Below are 15370 nucleotides of genomic sequence, written 5' to 3'. Positions count from 1 at the left end.
AGGGGATGAGGGAGGCAGTAACAAGGCAAAGAGATTTGGTGCGTTGTCTCCAGCGAGCAACGGCTTCTTGAATTCAAGTGCAATCAAGAACGTAGTGATTGTGTCTTATTTAAAAAGCTATTTAACCTCTTTTGAAGAATAAAATCTACTCATCCCACCTCCCAGTGCTCTTGGAAGACTTGGATGACAAGACTTGAATGAGAAGAAAGTGTCACTCACTTTCACTTCAGGTATGTGAAAGTGTGTGTTGGACGGACTGTGTTGGACTCTGCCACCCCATGGGCTGTAGCCTGCCAGTCCATGGAATTCTCCAGGGGATCTTCCTGACTCAGGGATTGAACCCGAGTCTCCCGCATTGCAGGCAGATTCTTTACCATCTGAGCCACTAGGAAGCCTTTGGCAAATTTTAAAGTGATGTATAAATTATAAAAGCTGTGTTTATTGAGCACATGCATGATACCTCTTTAACCCTCAGTCAAGTGAGATACGTCTCATTATAATGAGAAAACTGAGGCCCAGGGGTGAAGTGCTTGGGTCAAGGTCAACCAGCATTTAATACAAAGCTTGTTCCTTTCATTGCTATCACTAACCCAGAACTGAGTCAGAAGAGAGTGACTTAGCCAGCATCCTACAGGGTGGCACTGGGGCCAGAACCCAGGTCTCCCAATTTAAACCTGGCTGTGCCTGTGCAGTGCTGATGCGACTTTCAAGGTCAAAGAGATGGAGCTTTTCCACCCTGGTAAATGATGATGTAACTAGGCTATCTTCTATGCCTCTTATTCCAGTTGCCCGGACCCTCTTGGGCCATGATGTGCTTTGGGCCCCTTGGCCCACCTCTTCCTGGAGCACCTCTGACTCTGGCTTTTCCCAGATCCACGAGAAACTTCCAGTAGACTCATTCCCCATCTGGAGCAGTGCAGGGTTCACTGTCCCCTCCTGCAACTCCTCTCCAGGGCACAGTCAGAAAGCCAGCGGGGTGGAAGTGTTTTATTATAGCTTTGGTCAGACGGGCAGCAGCCGGCCAAGGGCTGTAGCTAGGAAGCCATCCAGCCCCCAACCAACCCCTCCCCCAGGCGGCGCTACCCCAGAGCAGGTGGGCAGCGCATCCGAGCACGGGGAGGAACCCGCTGAGGCCTCTCCCCCACCCCTGCTGGGGCGGGCTGGTGGGTAGGGTGGGCAATAAACAATCTTACTGTACAAATATACAGCGCGGGCCGGGGCGGGGACGGTCAACACCGCCTCCCGGGGAACGAGGACAGAGCACGCTGGACCCGGCTCTGCGGTGAGCCGGCGGGAGGGCTAGCTGCGGCCCGGAAGGTGGTGAGGACGGGCCAGGGGCGTCATAGCCGGGAGGGCTGCGAGGGGGTAGGCGAGGATGGGTCATCCTTTACCCCACCCGGAGGGGGAGCCCAGGGGGAATAGGGGATGGAGGAGCTTAATCAGAGTAGATGATGAAGCCGGAGAAGGTGCTGTACTTGTTGCTGTTGCCTCCGTGCGCTTTGCCCCCATCCAGTTTGATGAAAACCTCGTCCCCCGCATCCAGGTGCAGGATCACGCTATTGCTAGCGTAGTCGTAGTTCTGGTCTGCGTCCTGGGCGATGGCGCTGGCCCGCACCTGTGGGGGTTGGGCCGTTAGGAGAGTAAGGGTATGTGTGAGAGGGTAGGGGAGGAGAAGGGAGAGAAGTGGGGTCCGGGAGGGAGGGGGATTGTCAGAGGCAAGGCAGGGAGAGAATCTGAAGGGTCCCAGAGCCTCACCTGCAGCACCATCAGGGCTGTCAGCCTGCTTTCCTCCCATCATCCCAGCACTGCCCTTTTGCAATCCTAACTGTGTGTTTGGGGAGGGGGTTAGAGAGGAGCCTTGGATTTCTAGGGCAGGTGTAATCTGGGTCTGAATTGTCACTGTAATTCAGTGTAATCGGCTTCCTTAACTCCCCTAGGTCTCACTGTCTGGCCCGCTGAAGTGTTAGCCACTCAGTCGTGTCTGCCTCTTTGTGACCCCACAGACTGTAGCCTGCCAGGCTCTTCTGTCCAGGGATTTCTCTAGGCAAGAATTCTGGAGTGGGTAGCCATTCCCTTCTCCAGGGCATCTTCCCAACCCAGGGATCGAACCTGGGTCTCTTGCATTTCAGGCAGATTATTTACCGTCTGAGCCACTAGGGAAGCCCCACTCACTGTCTGGCCCATTGAGGACCTCAGCAGTGTCTCCAGGACTCCCCGGCCTGGAACTCTTGCTTGCAGAGAGGAATTCTCTGGACCCCCAAGGGATGGAAGGCCATCCCCTCTCATCATTCTTTTCTCTTTCCTTTTTAAAATTATATATATATATATATAATTTTTTTTTGGTCCGTGTGGCATGAAATCTTAGTTCCCCAACCCGGGATCGAATCCATGCCCCCTGCAATGGGAGTATGAATTCTTGACTACTAGACAGCCAAGCAAATCCCCCTGCCCTGCCACCACCCCCTCTGCTTTATTGCAATAATGATGCCTACATTTCAGCCACATCCACCCATTCTTATGTCAGTGGCTGAACAGGAGAGTGCCCCTTGGCCTTACAGGTCTAGGCCTGGATCAATACCAGGCTGCTAGTAAGCAACAACCCTAGTACTGAGACCTTCTGTGTGGATTCCTTGTCTGAGGTCCATTCTGTGTCAACTCCCTGTCTGAAGCCCATTCTGGAGTCTTTCACACAAGAGCAGTGAGATGAAAGGCCTGGGAAGCATTTCCCCTCCCAAGGCTCAGGCTGGGCCTGCATCCCACCTCAAGGAGTTGTAGCTACAGCTGTGACTATTACCCCATCCCAAGAGGACTTCTGGCTCCTCTGGTGGCATCACCCCTATGGCTGTAGAAGGTGGTAGAAAGGAAGTGGATGGGAAGAAAGGAATCATCCCTTCTGAAACCTTACATCCCTCTGTGATCCTCAGTCTACTCTGATATCCTTGCTGGTCCTTGTTTTGATGGAAGAGGGGAGGGACAGGCAGGAGCATCAGGAGGGACAGGGGAGCGCCAGCCTTTGGATCTGAAGCCTGACACATCATTGGTGGGGGAGGGGAGCTATAATCATAAGATATTGAGGATGTGGGGTGATGGACACATTCTCTCCAGGCATTCCTTTCCAACTGCTGAGGCCAACGGAAGTCCTGAGCCCTCTGATCTGGGGCCTCTCCTGGATATTCTGAGTGGAGGATGGGCAGAGAGTCTGCACTGAATGGGGTCCTCTCAGCCAGGTTCCTCAACAGCCCCTCTCCATCCTGCCCCTTCCCTGAAGGCAGCACCCCCAAAGGCTGACAGTCAGGGCTGGACCAAGCCAGATCAGGAGAGGGACCCATGCCCCTTCCTGAGCGGGAGGCAGCACTGTAGGTCGGCTGTGCCAAAGCTGCTGACTCAGCAACAACGTTGCACCGGAAGGACCCGACTGACATATTTGTGTGCAGTCTGCCATTGAAAGCCCAGATCCTTTCAGCCCCTTCTCACCCCTCAAGCTTTTCTCCTCCAACCTGGGAGGGAATTGTTTGGGGGCACTTAGTTGGGAAAACTCCTGGTCCAGCTAAAGGTGAGGGGAAATCAAATGAGGGAGGGACGCCGTCTAAGGAGCTCTGTTTCTCTGTTTAGAAAATGGATGAGATCCTGCCTCTCCCACTGCCACCATTGTAAAAGCCTTTTGATGGCAAAGGAAAAAAATTTTTTAATCTAGATGGGGCTTTGAGCTACCAGGAAAGAGCTGAAAACAAGCAGCCAACTTCTGTATTGTTCCCTGGGCCCTAATCCTGGTGGTATTTATTATTACACATGCATTTCATTATCTTTGCTAATAAATTACTTCTAATAATAATTATTTTTATTACCCAGATTAATTTAGCCTTAACTCATTAAAACAGTGTGCTGCTTAATAGCCAGATCCATTAGAATACAGTCATCTGTCATCAGGAATCTCCTGGTGATGTGACAGGCATCAGTACTGTTATGCTTATGTTTATTATTTATTCATCACCATGATTGTTGCTGTGATTATCCTAATTATCCATGGAGGCAGGGAGAATTAATGCTCTTCCATCCGTAGATGGTGGGGGAGCCAGCAATGGAACCCAGGGGTCCTAATTCTCTGCCCAAGACTGGAAATAGTAGAGGCATCCAGTCCCTCCCGGGGGTTGAGGGGAAGTCTGGGGATTTCATTTTGTCGTAGAAGCGGGAACGCAAGTCTTGGACTTGTCATGTGGGGGTACAAGAGAAGCACCTCCTCAAGGGCTGCCAATAAGTGAAACTGAGGCATTGGTCTGATTAGAGGTCTGGAGTGGGGGTGGGGTAGGGGCCAAGAACCCAGGAAATGTACCTCTGCCCCCAGAGCAAAGCTGGGGTCTCAGGTATGTAGGTGTGGCTCCCACGGGCAGCCAGCCTGGCCCCTGTGTGCTTTCACACAATGCCTGAGTTCCTACTGTGCCAGGCACTGTGCTCTGCCCTGTGAAAGGCATTAGAGGCCAGAGAGGACAGCGGCAAGATAAGGGGGGTGGGCAGGGAGGCCATATCCCCTCATCAGAGAGGCTGATCCCCAGTCAAGTCTCCGTGTACCACAGTCCCCAATTTACACACCCCACCACCTCCCCCCTCACTCAGACTCTGGTGTCCAAGTCCCTGCCCATTTGTAATACTCCCCTTCCCACAGGCCCTGACCGTCCCCCCACAGCCCCTGCTTCCCTAGCCCGATGTATCAGTTTCACATCCTCTGGGGACCATCTGAACTGTGGATCTTAGAAGGAACCACAGGGAGCTCATCTCACTCAGGGCACTGGCTCCAGCCTAGAGTCCCTTCCCCAGGCTCCTCAGGTCCCTGTGCCATAATGACCCGGCCTTACTGCCATCTGGCCGTGCAGCGGTGACTCAGAGCTGCCCCTAGGGAAAGGGACCCAGCACCAGGCAGGAAGGTGCTGACTCCCCGCTTTCCCCATCTTGCCCAGGGAAGGACCAGGACCCAGATGCGGCTCTGCTTTCTAGAGGAAATTCTGGAAGTCTCTCTGCAGGCAGGAAGCCAGGAAGGAAAAGCACAGAGCCCAGGGCTGCCCCTGGTCTTGAAGGCGTGGGAGGAGCTGGCTCCTGCCTCCTGTTCCCACCCGTTGCCCAGCCCTGTCATTTTTGCTCTCTGGACATTCTGGCTTGAATGTCCTGTTCCACCTCTGAGCCAGCCTTTCCCTACACTTGACCTTTCATTTTCTCCCTAGCTGTGTCTTGTCCCCTAGGGGACAGAGGTTCATCATCCTCTCCCCAGACCAGGTTGGTCTGAGCTAGGGCCCACTGAATCACTCCCTCCAGCCAACACATCTGAGGACAGGAGTGTCAGTGGGGTCCGGGTCTCCTCTCCCTCACAAATGGCTGGGGTGTGTTATTGTGTCTCCCCTGCACAGACCATGCGGTCCTGGAGGGCAAGCAGACTGAATCCCTGGAACCCCAAACCTGGCTCCTACTCAGAGCTCAGAACTCTCATATGGAGAGTTATTCTCATATGAGTTATTCTCATATGGAATAACTAGTGAGAGGAAATGAGTCTCTTGGACAATCTGGAAGAAGTCACAGAGTGTGGGGGAGGTCCAGGGCCTGTCACCCCACTGTTTTTCTTGCATGTGTGTGTGTGTGGGAGGGGGGCAGGAAATGGTCTGAGTAATTGTTAAAATATTGGATCTCTGAAACCCCTGGTTAAAGTCACCTCCTTTCTTCTACCAGCCTGTGGTGCCACCTCCTTGTCAGGCTCTGCCAGTGCCCTGCCCCTACTAAAGGGGTAGGAAGAGCCTTTTGAGTCAGTTTCACCTCCCAGTGACTGAAGAAAGTATGCCTGCCCCAAGCACCCACCATCTTTGGGGCCTCCTCTTGTATCACCTCTGGGGCCCTGCGGCACCCTCTTGAGTAGCACAATAGGGCCCACTGGTGGCCTGGTGACCACCTCCCTATCCAGGCAAGCTGTGGTCCCAGCCCCCTGAAACCTCAACCTGGTGCCAGCCCAAACTTTCTTTGGGAAAGGAAGAAATTCCACTGATGAAGGTGACATTGTTGAATCCCTTATTGGTGATTAATAAGGGGAATTGTGGGGCTGTCTGCAGAGAGAGTCCTCACTAGATACTGGGGCCTCCCATTTGGTCAAGAATGAAGGACAAAGAGGAGAGACACAGAAAGCCTGACAGACACAAGTGGGAGAGAGACACCCAAGGAATAAAGAGAGGGATTAAACACACGGGTGGGGGACCAGAAACCAAGGGAGAGACAGATCAGACTGGTAGACACAGGAGAGAGGCAAGCACAAGAGATGGGGAGAGGGGAGGAAGAGGAAGGGGAGAGGCAGAAACAAGAGGGAGAGCAGGCAAGGGAGGGAGGAGAGGGGCAGACTTACAAGCACCTGGCAGGCTTTTAGCTGACTCTCAGGCCTGTCCTTTCCCCACCCCTAAATGGGGTCCACCTCAGGTAGTGGTGCAGTGGGAGGGTTCCAGCAGGACCTTGGGTCTCAGTCATAGGAGATTTCCTCCCAACTCCCACTAAAGCTTTAGTTCTGATCCACACAGGCACCTGCTTCCACAAGGATGCTCTGCTTGACTACTGCAGGGGCCCCAGGTCACCTGTGCTCTGGGAGCACTGGGAAGGGAGGGGGAACCAAAGTGAAGGGAGCTCGGTAAAACTGCCACCCTGGGGCAGGGTTAGGTCAAGATTGGTCCTGGGGCAGCAGTTCCAAGGAGAACACCAGACATCGCTGGTCCCAGGTACCAAAGACCTCGTGAGCTTGGTGCCTTCCGCTCTGGTCTCTCCGATGGGGATAGGGAAGGAAGAGGATGCCCTAACACCGCAGAAATCAGGAATTGCAGCTGGAAGGCAAAGAGGAGGGGGAGTTTCCACCTCTTTGTCCTGCCTCAGAAGGAAAAACTTTTCCCTTCTGGCCATCTTTTTGGGCGCTTGGCTCTGACACAGTGGGAAGGGGCCGCGCAGTCCCGGGTTTTGCAGAGGGTGGCAGATCTGCCCAATGGTCCCTTCCTAAGGGCGGGGGATGTATTGTAGCTAAGGCTTTGTGCGCTTGGCTCCCTTTGCCTTTGTGCGCAAAACATCTCCTACAGCTCGCCTTCTCTGCTTGCGCGCCTAGCGGTGCGCCCAAGCGCCCACGGGCGCAGACGCTGCCTTTCCCCAGAGCCCATCCTGATTCGGCCCCTCACCACTAGCTGGTATCAACCAGAATCCTAGCTCTGAGATGCTGTTTCCCACGGGCCAAGCCCCCAAGGGCCAGTCCGCGCGGCCTGCGCTCTGATTATTAGTTGGATGTATTTCCCGCATTTCCGTGCCGCAGGTGCCCAGCAGCACTTGCCTTGGAGCCGGCGCCCGGAAGCCGAGGAATCAGGGGTGCCCGCTAGCCTGGATCATCCCCGCCTGTAATGTCTAAGCCGCTCCGGGTCTCCATCTGCGCCCGTCCGTACCCGTGGGCCCCGGGCTCCCTGGGTGCCCTGCCCCCAGGCCAGCCCCATGCCCCCGGCGGGCCCACCTGGCCGTTCTTGCAGAGGTCCGCCCACATACTGGTGCCGTCGCCGCCGCGCATGAGGACGTGGTAGGTGAAAAAGTAGGTGCCGGGAATATTGCACGTAAACTTGCCACTGGTCGCGTCGTAGTTGTTGCCGAGGTTGGTGACCACGTCGTCGAACTTGAGCACCTCGTAACCCTCGTGAGGATTCTTGAGGCCGGCGTAGAAGGCCACGCGCGGCACCGTGGTGTAGGTGGCCGTGCTGATGGCGCCGCTGCCCCCCGCGCCTGGCAGCCCGGGAGGGCCGGTCTTGCCCGGCTCACCCTTCTCCCCGGGTGGCCCTACAGGACCCGGAGGACCTGGGTCCCCGGGGGGCCCAGGGGGGCCCGGCTTGCCTGTGCGTCCCGGCTTCCCCTGGGGGCCCTGCACCAGCGTGGAGGGCGGGGGCGCGCCGCTCTGCTCGCTCAGGGCGTCGCCGCCGTCGGGCCGCGCGCCGGCGCCGGGGCCCCTCGCGGGGTAGGGGTCACACACCATGCGGCAGGTGCCCAGCATCTCATAGTGGCCATCCGGGCCTCCCGAGCTCACCAGCACGGGGATGAGCACCACCAGCACCAGCAGCATCACCACGCCCGCGGCGGCCGCCAGCAGCGTCTTCCGGCCGGCGCGGAGCCTGGGGAGCGCCGGGCCGCCCGGCCGCGCCGTCGGGGCAATGGTGCCGGCGGGCAGGGGGCGCGGGCGAGGTGCCCGCGCTCAAGGGTGGTCCGGCTGGACTGCGGGCATGGAGCCGGGCCCGGGGCGCCGCGCTGCGCTGGATGCGCTGCCGAGCCCAGCCGCCGGCTCCTGCCTCGCGCCTCCCTCCCGCTGCGCGGCCGAACTGAGCGCAGCGGCCGCCGCCTGCTGCCGATTCCTCCCGCCTCCCGGTGCTGGAACCACCGCCCCCTTCGCGCGGTCCAGCCCCGCCCGCTCTGCGCCGCGAGGGGTGGGGCGGAAGGCTGGGCCGGCGCCTAATTGGGTTGTGAGAGGTGTGGCTCCGCCCACTTAGGGGGGCGGGGCCCTGGGCGGGGCCGCCGGGTAGAGGGCTGGAGCCGCGAGACCCAAGGCGAGCAAGAGACTGAGCGTCGGAGATGGAGAGGGCCTAGAGTCTGGGACGCAGGAGAGGCTCCCCTAGAGAAGGGGCGAGTAGGGACCAAAGAACTAGTAGAAGAGGGGGCCCTAGGGAGAACTAGAGAGCGCCGAGGGTGACTAGGAGAGGAGAGGCCTCGAGGGTCTGGTATGAAGAAAACCTAGAGCAGAGAAAGGCGCCAGGGGCCACTGCCCGCAGGAGGCGGGGGCTGCAGTAGGGCGCCTCGGTCTTCAGGGGACAAAGAGCGATTGAGAGGAGGACAGAGAGAGGAACAAGAAGGAAGGACAAGGAAGCGTGTTATGAGCGGGGAGAAGAGGGGAAGGCAGGAGGGCGTCGATGGGGCGAGTCCACACTCAGGTCTCTCGGATCGCCTGTTTGGGAGATGGAGGTGGGCCGGTACGCCTGTCAGGGTGCCCACAGAATTCCAAGTACTAACCGCAGCTGCTGCCTCCTCTTTTTTTTGGGGGGGGGGGGCACCTGGATGTTCCCGGGACCGCCTTACCCCAGGAGGAGCAGGATCCTCTACCCCACTTCCTTAACTTCCACTTCTTCCTCCCTGCGCTCCAGGCCAGGTCAGGCTGCTTTTTCCTGGGGATGGGGCCAGGGACTCCTCCATCTTACTCTGATCAATTCCTTTCTCCCTGCTTTTAGACAAGGGGGAAATTGGGGCACTGAGAAAGTGGGCACCCCAGGTAATTTCTCCATTCTGACCAGTACAGACATGTCCCTGGCTGGTGACGCCCCCTTTCCCAGCCTCCAAGAGGGGTTGATCTCACCCAGCCCCTTGGCTCCACACCCTCCTTCCCTGCCTCCAGCCTCCTGAGCTTCTAACTCTTTTCTCCATCAGATTGTATGAGGCAATCCTTTTCCTCAAGTGCAGTAAAGTGTTTATGTTGCATAAACTAAAAGGCGTCTGCTTCCATCAAAATATTTGTCACATTATTTGAAGCCCAGTTCATGCTGCTCCACTGCTTCTCTCACCCTCCTGTATCCAGTCTACTCGGGAGGGCTCTGCCATTCAGAGGCCACTAGCTGCTGCTAAAGGATGACCCTCTAGCCCCTTTCCTTTCTTCCCTCCCAAAGCTGGGATTGATTAACCCCACCTGAGCCGGGAGGAGGACAGGGACAAGAGGATGTCAACTCAGGGGTGGTGAGATAGGACTTTGCAAGCACAGCTGAGCCCTGGTTAAAGTGATCCCCTCACCATGAAAGGAACTAAAAATGCAATCAATAGCATTTTATTCAGGGCTTACAGTGTGCCAGGCCCTGTGTTGAATGCTTTACATACACCATCACACCAGATCTCAACTGCGATTCAAAGAGGTAAAAGCCCATCATTATTTTCATTTCACAGAGGGAGCACTGGGGCTCTGGGAAGTTAAGAGATTTGCCCAAAGTCACGCAACTATTAAGGGACAGAGACGGCATTCAAACTGGCAGCCTGACTCCAAGCTCCTCCAACCCTCCTGATGGGTCTTTGGATAGCGTTTACTGCCCGAAAGGAGGTAGGCTTCGAGCGCAGGAGGAGGAAGTCAGTGAGACCTTCCCAGGCTCTGAAGAGTAGTCCTGACTCTCAGCTGCTAGTCTGGCCTCCCGTCTCCCACGGAGGTTTCCCCAGTATGACTCCCCCCAAGAGGGACAGGCTGTTGACCCGAGGGACAAGTGCGCGGTCATCGGTGTGTGATATATACAAGCCCCCTTCCCCCCGCCCCCTAGTTCGCGCGCACACCGGTCCCTCCTCCGCTATGCCGCTGGGGCTCGTCCGCCACCGGGAGTCCTTCCAGAATCCGCCGGTGAAACTGCGGCTGGCCGCCCGAGGCTGCGGAGGGGCGGGAGCACGCACCCCCGGCCTCGCCCTGGGGTCCCAGGGCGCGCTCGGTGTGGCAGGGCGGTCCGCCCCCCGCCCAGAAAGAGCGCCCGCTCCCCAGGAGCAGTGTGGCGTCTCTGTCAGCCCAGCCGGATTCTCCCCGCTTCGCTGGAGTGGAAAATAACGGCTTCAAACTTTGCAGAGAGGAGCTGGTGCCAGCACTTTAATTAACAGCCATCTTGGCCTGTGAGCCTGGGCCACCGCCCCGCGCCTCCCGGGGCTAGCGGGTCGTGCCCCGGCCCCGCCCAGGTCCCCGCAGGAGAGTGACCCCCGCTGCGGCGCTCCGAGCCCCTTTATCCCGGAATCCCAGGGCCTGGCTGATTCGGGGACGGGCGCTGGCTGGGGACCCCTTTCCCCAGGTTCATCCCTAAGGACCTCCAGCACTTCCACCCCACCCACCCCCAACTCTCTAAATCTTAACAGTTGATGATTCTGGGGTTCGAGACCTGCGTGCCAGTCTCAGCTGGTGGTTTTAGGCTAACGAGCGGCGCCTCAAGGGTATTCTTCAGGAAAAGGGTTGTTGTAAGGATTAAATGAATTATCATGAAGGTAACAAAGCACTGGCCTCAGTATCTGACCCTTATTAGGCGCCCAGTAAAGGGTGGCTAATATAATTATTTCACATCAAGGCCCTTCCACCACTCCGGCATGGGGTCTCCTCGTCCTGGCTCTTTTCCTACAAATTGCTGTGCTGCTGCTAGGAGAGGAGGACAGTGGCCCACTATGCGCCTGGATTCAGAGGCAGGACTAGATGAGTGAGGAAGGAACCCAGGAGTTCTGGCTCCCAGGCCTCTTCTTCAGCATACCAAGCCCAGGGATCCAGGTTTTCAGCAGAGGAAAGAAGTGAGCCCCAAGGAAGGGAGGAGGGGAGTGTCATCTGTAGCTGGATACTGCCCATGCTGGGAGCTAAAGGTCCAGCTTGGCTTTCCTTCCTCCTACAGCCCCCGTCATTCCAGAGGTGAGGCGGGAGTACTGGGCATTGGTGGGGGAGTATGGTGGACGCAGGAAAGTGGGTAAGGCTCTTCTTTGATGCACGGCTGACATCAGGAAGCTGGGTGGTAGTTCTGTGGTATTTTGGGGTTCTTTGAATGAATGTGAGTGGGTGTGAATGTGTAAGAGACTGTTTGCGTTAGTGTGTGTCTGGGTTTGTGAGTGATGAAAGGGAGTGCAGTGCCCTGACTCATTGGCTGGCAAATCTGCGTTCATTTATTCACTCAGTAAACATTTACTGAAAGCACCTAGCTGGGCCCTGGGAGGTGGGGAGGTGGTTGTGGTGGTATGTCCCCACATGATCAAGACCTAAGCAGTATTCCTGAGGTGCTCACACTTTGGCAGGGGAAACAGGCAGAAAGAAATGATAAATACTATGTAATTGCAGCCATTAAATTAAAAGACACTTACCCCTTGAAAGGAAAGTTATGACCAACCTAGATAGCATATTGAAAAGCAGAGATATTACTTTGCCAACAAAGGTCCATCTAGTCAAGGCTATGGTTTTTCCAGTGGTCATGTATGGATGTGAAAGTTGGACTATGAAGAAGGCTGAGCACCGAAGAATTGATGCTTTTGAACTGTGGTGTTGGAGAAGACTCTTGAGAGTCCCTTGGACTGCAAGAAGATCCAACCAGTCCATCCTAAAGGAGATCAGTCCTGGGTGTTCATTGGAAGGACTGGTGCTGAAGCTGAAACTCCAATACTTTGGCCACCTTATGCAAAGAGTTGACTCATTGGAAAAGACCCTGATGTTGGGAGGGATTGGGGGCAGGAGGAGAAGGGGACGATAAAGGATGAGACGGCTGGATGGCATCACCGACTCTATGGACATGAGTTTGAGTGAACTCCGGGAGTTGGTGATGGACAGGGAGGCCTGGCATGCTGCGATTCAGATCAGATCAGATCAGTCGCTCAGCGATTCATGGGGTCGCAAAGAGTCGGACGCGACTGAGCAAATGAACTGAACTGAACTGAATGATTAACTTTTGCAAAAGTACTTACTAAGTACAAGATATTTTATTTATTTTAATTGGAGGCTAATTACTTTACAATATTCCGGCAGTTTTTGCCATACATTGACATAAATCAGCCACAGGTAAAGTACAAGATTTTAAAAAAATTATTTACTTATTTGACTGGGCCAGGTCTTAGTTGTGGCATGTGAGCTCTTAATTGCAGCATGTAGGATCTAGTTCCCTGGCCAGGGATTGAACCCAGGACCCCATGCACTGGGAGCAAAGAGTCTTAGCCACTGGACCACCAGGGACATCCCTAAGTATGAAATCTTGTTCTAAGCACTTTAAGTGTATTATCTCATTTAAATTTAACAGCCTATTAATGATAAGTTAAGAACTATTACATAGCTTATATTAACTATTACATAGCTTGTATCAATAGCCCCACTAAGTAGATACTATTATTTCCCCCATTTTATAGCTGAAGAAACTAAGGCTTGGGTAGAGGTTTGCACTAGGTATTCTGAGGTATCCATGGAAAACTCCCTGCCCAGAGGACTCTACAGGAGAGGTATTATTTTTTTCCATTTGTTTATTCATCCATTTGTCCATCCTCCATTTATTCTATAAGCCCGTATTAGTTGATCTCATATTATTACAAGATATAGTGATGAGCATGAAAAGTCTTCTGACCCTGTGTAGTTACAGCATATAGTAGAAACCTGGATACTTAAACAAACAACTGCTATCTAACTGGACGTGCTGCCTGGGAATGTGTGGGATGCTATAGGAACACGCAGCAGTGATGCCTAAATTCATCTGGAGGTGGGGAATCATGGGAAGCTCCCTGGAGGAGGTGATATTTAAGTTAAACCCTGATGAAAGGATAGCACTGGTGAAGGGGATGGCTGCCAGAGATGGAGGAGCGAGGGAGAGAGGGAGGGAGGGAGGGAAGATTATTCCAGGCAAAGGGAACAGCATGTTCTAAGGACAAGCTTGCAAGGCCTCATGGGCTGTGACAAGAGATGTATAATTTATCCTAAGGGCAATTAGAAACTACTGAAGAGTGTCAGGTGAGTGGTATCGGATTTTTTCAGATTACAAGGATCACATTGGCTACTGTGGGGAGGAGGGATTAAAGCAGAAGTGAGAGCTTATAGTGGCCTGATCTGGATGGGATGGGGGTGGAACAGGGAGCAGGAGACTTGCAGATTTCTGGAAAGAGTAGGAAATGTTTATGAAATTAATGAAGGGTGGATGAGTGTTTTTGCCATTACCTGGGTACCAATATGTGCCAGACACTTTATGTACTCTTTCACTTAATACTCACTGGAAGTGTAAGGAATAATAAGCATTGTCATCTTTACACTGGAGATGAGGATACTGAGGCTCAGAGAGGTGAAGGTATTTCCCTGAGATCACACAGCTAGGAGGAGAGAAAGTCAGAATTAGAACTTGGGTCTGTTTGACCTTGAGTGGGGGCTCTTCACCACTCAGCCCACCAGGTGCATACATGGTGGATAAAGCAAGGATAGATCCTTTAGGGATGAAGAACAGCTTGAGTTAAGGCTCAGTTGTATAAAAGGGCATATTTATGGTTTTTGGTTGATGCCACTGGTCTACAGTCCTGTCTTGGGCAGAATGGGAAACTGGGCACCAAGAAGCAGAGACTGGCTATCAATGCCCAGTTAGGCCACCAACTTGCCTTATGTGTTTGGAGAAGTCTATCACATTTTAGGGCTTCCATTTTTTTCTGTGGGCTGGAGAATTGTCCAGGGCAGCTCTGAGAGGCTGTGGTTCTCTTTAAAAGAAAACTCCTCATTGTCATCTGTTAAAATATTTAAAATCCCTTCATGACATTTCAACTCAGACACTTGCAGATCCTCCAGAGGAAAAGCCTCCATAATCGCAGCCCCTCTTTGGAGAGGGGACATTTGGGAGAATGGAAGTTGTGTTGTCATTTGGTGGGGAGGCAGGACACACCAGGCTGGGACTCAGGTTGGTGAGGAACCTCCTTCAGGGGCCCCTCTCCCAGCCCCATATCCTAGGAGGAGAGAGTAGGATGAAGTGGTCTGAGCCCAGGTACCCAGGTCACAGGCAGGTTTTCTGATGCTCCTTTGCCAAAGGACTCTGGCCCTCCTGCCCGAAGATTCTAGGGACCTGCCCAGCCCTGGGCCTCCTCCCTTGCCCTCCCTTTCTGACGAGCAGGCCATCCCAATCCAGCTCCAGGGAGGCAGCGCTGAAAAGGCCCCGGCTGTGGGAGGGGAGACCTAATCGGAGGGGCCCTCTCCCCTCAGCCCAGCCTGCATCTCCCAGCTGCATGTATAAGTAATGAGGTTCTGCAGCCCCAACAGGAACCAATATAATGGCGGGTGCGCGGGGTCAGCCTGAGAGACAGATAGCAGGACGCAGGAGTGACAGGCAGTGCAATTATGCTGAGCCCTTGCAAAGGCAGCAGAGGGAAGGCCCCGCCCGGCCAGCACAGTGCACGGGCTTTCCACCCTCTCTGGCAGGCCTCAGCTCCCCCAGAGCCCCCAAATCCCCCAGACCCAAGTGGGGGAAGGCAGGGAGGAGGAGGAGTCCTGGGGAGAGGGCGGAGGAGGAGGTACCTGGCTGATGGGGGTCAGCTGGCTTTCCTGCCTCCTGGGGAAGACACCCCCAGGCCTAAAGATGGGGGTGCAAGGGAGAAAGCCTCCAGTTCCCCAGGAAGACTGTGGAGGGCTTTCTCCTGGGAAGCCCTCCCTCTTCTAGAAAAAAACCTTTCCTTGCATTCTCACCCAGGAGAACTAGAACTTAGGGTCTAAAAAGGTCTTAGAGAAGTCTCCTTTGACAGACAGGGACACCGAGGCCCAAAGAGGGGAACTGGCTGGCCCAAGGTCATTGGCCAGTCTGAGACAGAGTCAAATGGGACGCACAGGGGCTCTTTTTAGGACCCCACCGGTGGGGGCCAG

The 15370-nt window shown here is 54.8% G+C and overlaps 1 protein-coding gene across 1 annotated transcript; it reads right to left on the bottom strand.

The window, feature by feature from the left end:
* Positions 1-972: 972 nt before the first annotated feature.
* C1QL1 (complement C1q like 1) lies at positions 973-8101 on the bottom strand. Its single transcript, XM_055579874.1, has 2 exons — positions 7505-8101; positions 973-1615 (listed from the first exon to the last, which is right to left on the bottom strand). Exons 1-2 carry the CDS (start codon positions 8099-8101, stop codon positions 1436-1438), a joined length of 777 nt encoding a protein of 258 aa, XP_055435849.1. The 3' UTR covers positions 973-1435.
* Positions 8102-15370: the final 7269 nt, after the last annotated feature.

This window comes from Bubalus kerabau, chromosome 4, assembly GCF_029407905.1.
Source record: "Bubalus kerabau isolate K-KA32 ecotype Philippines breed swamp buffalo chromosome 4, PCC_UOA_SB_1v2, whole genome shotgun sequence".
NCBI lineage: Eukaryota > Metazoa > Chordata > Mammalia > Artiodactyla > Bovidae > Bubalus > Bubalus kerabau.
Note: the sequence above shows the minus strand (reverse complement) of the source record. Positions and strands in the feature narration are given on the sequence as shown.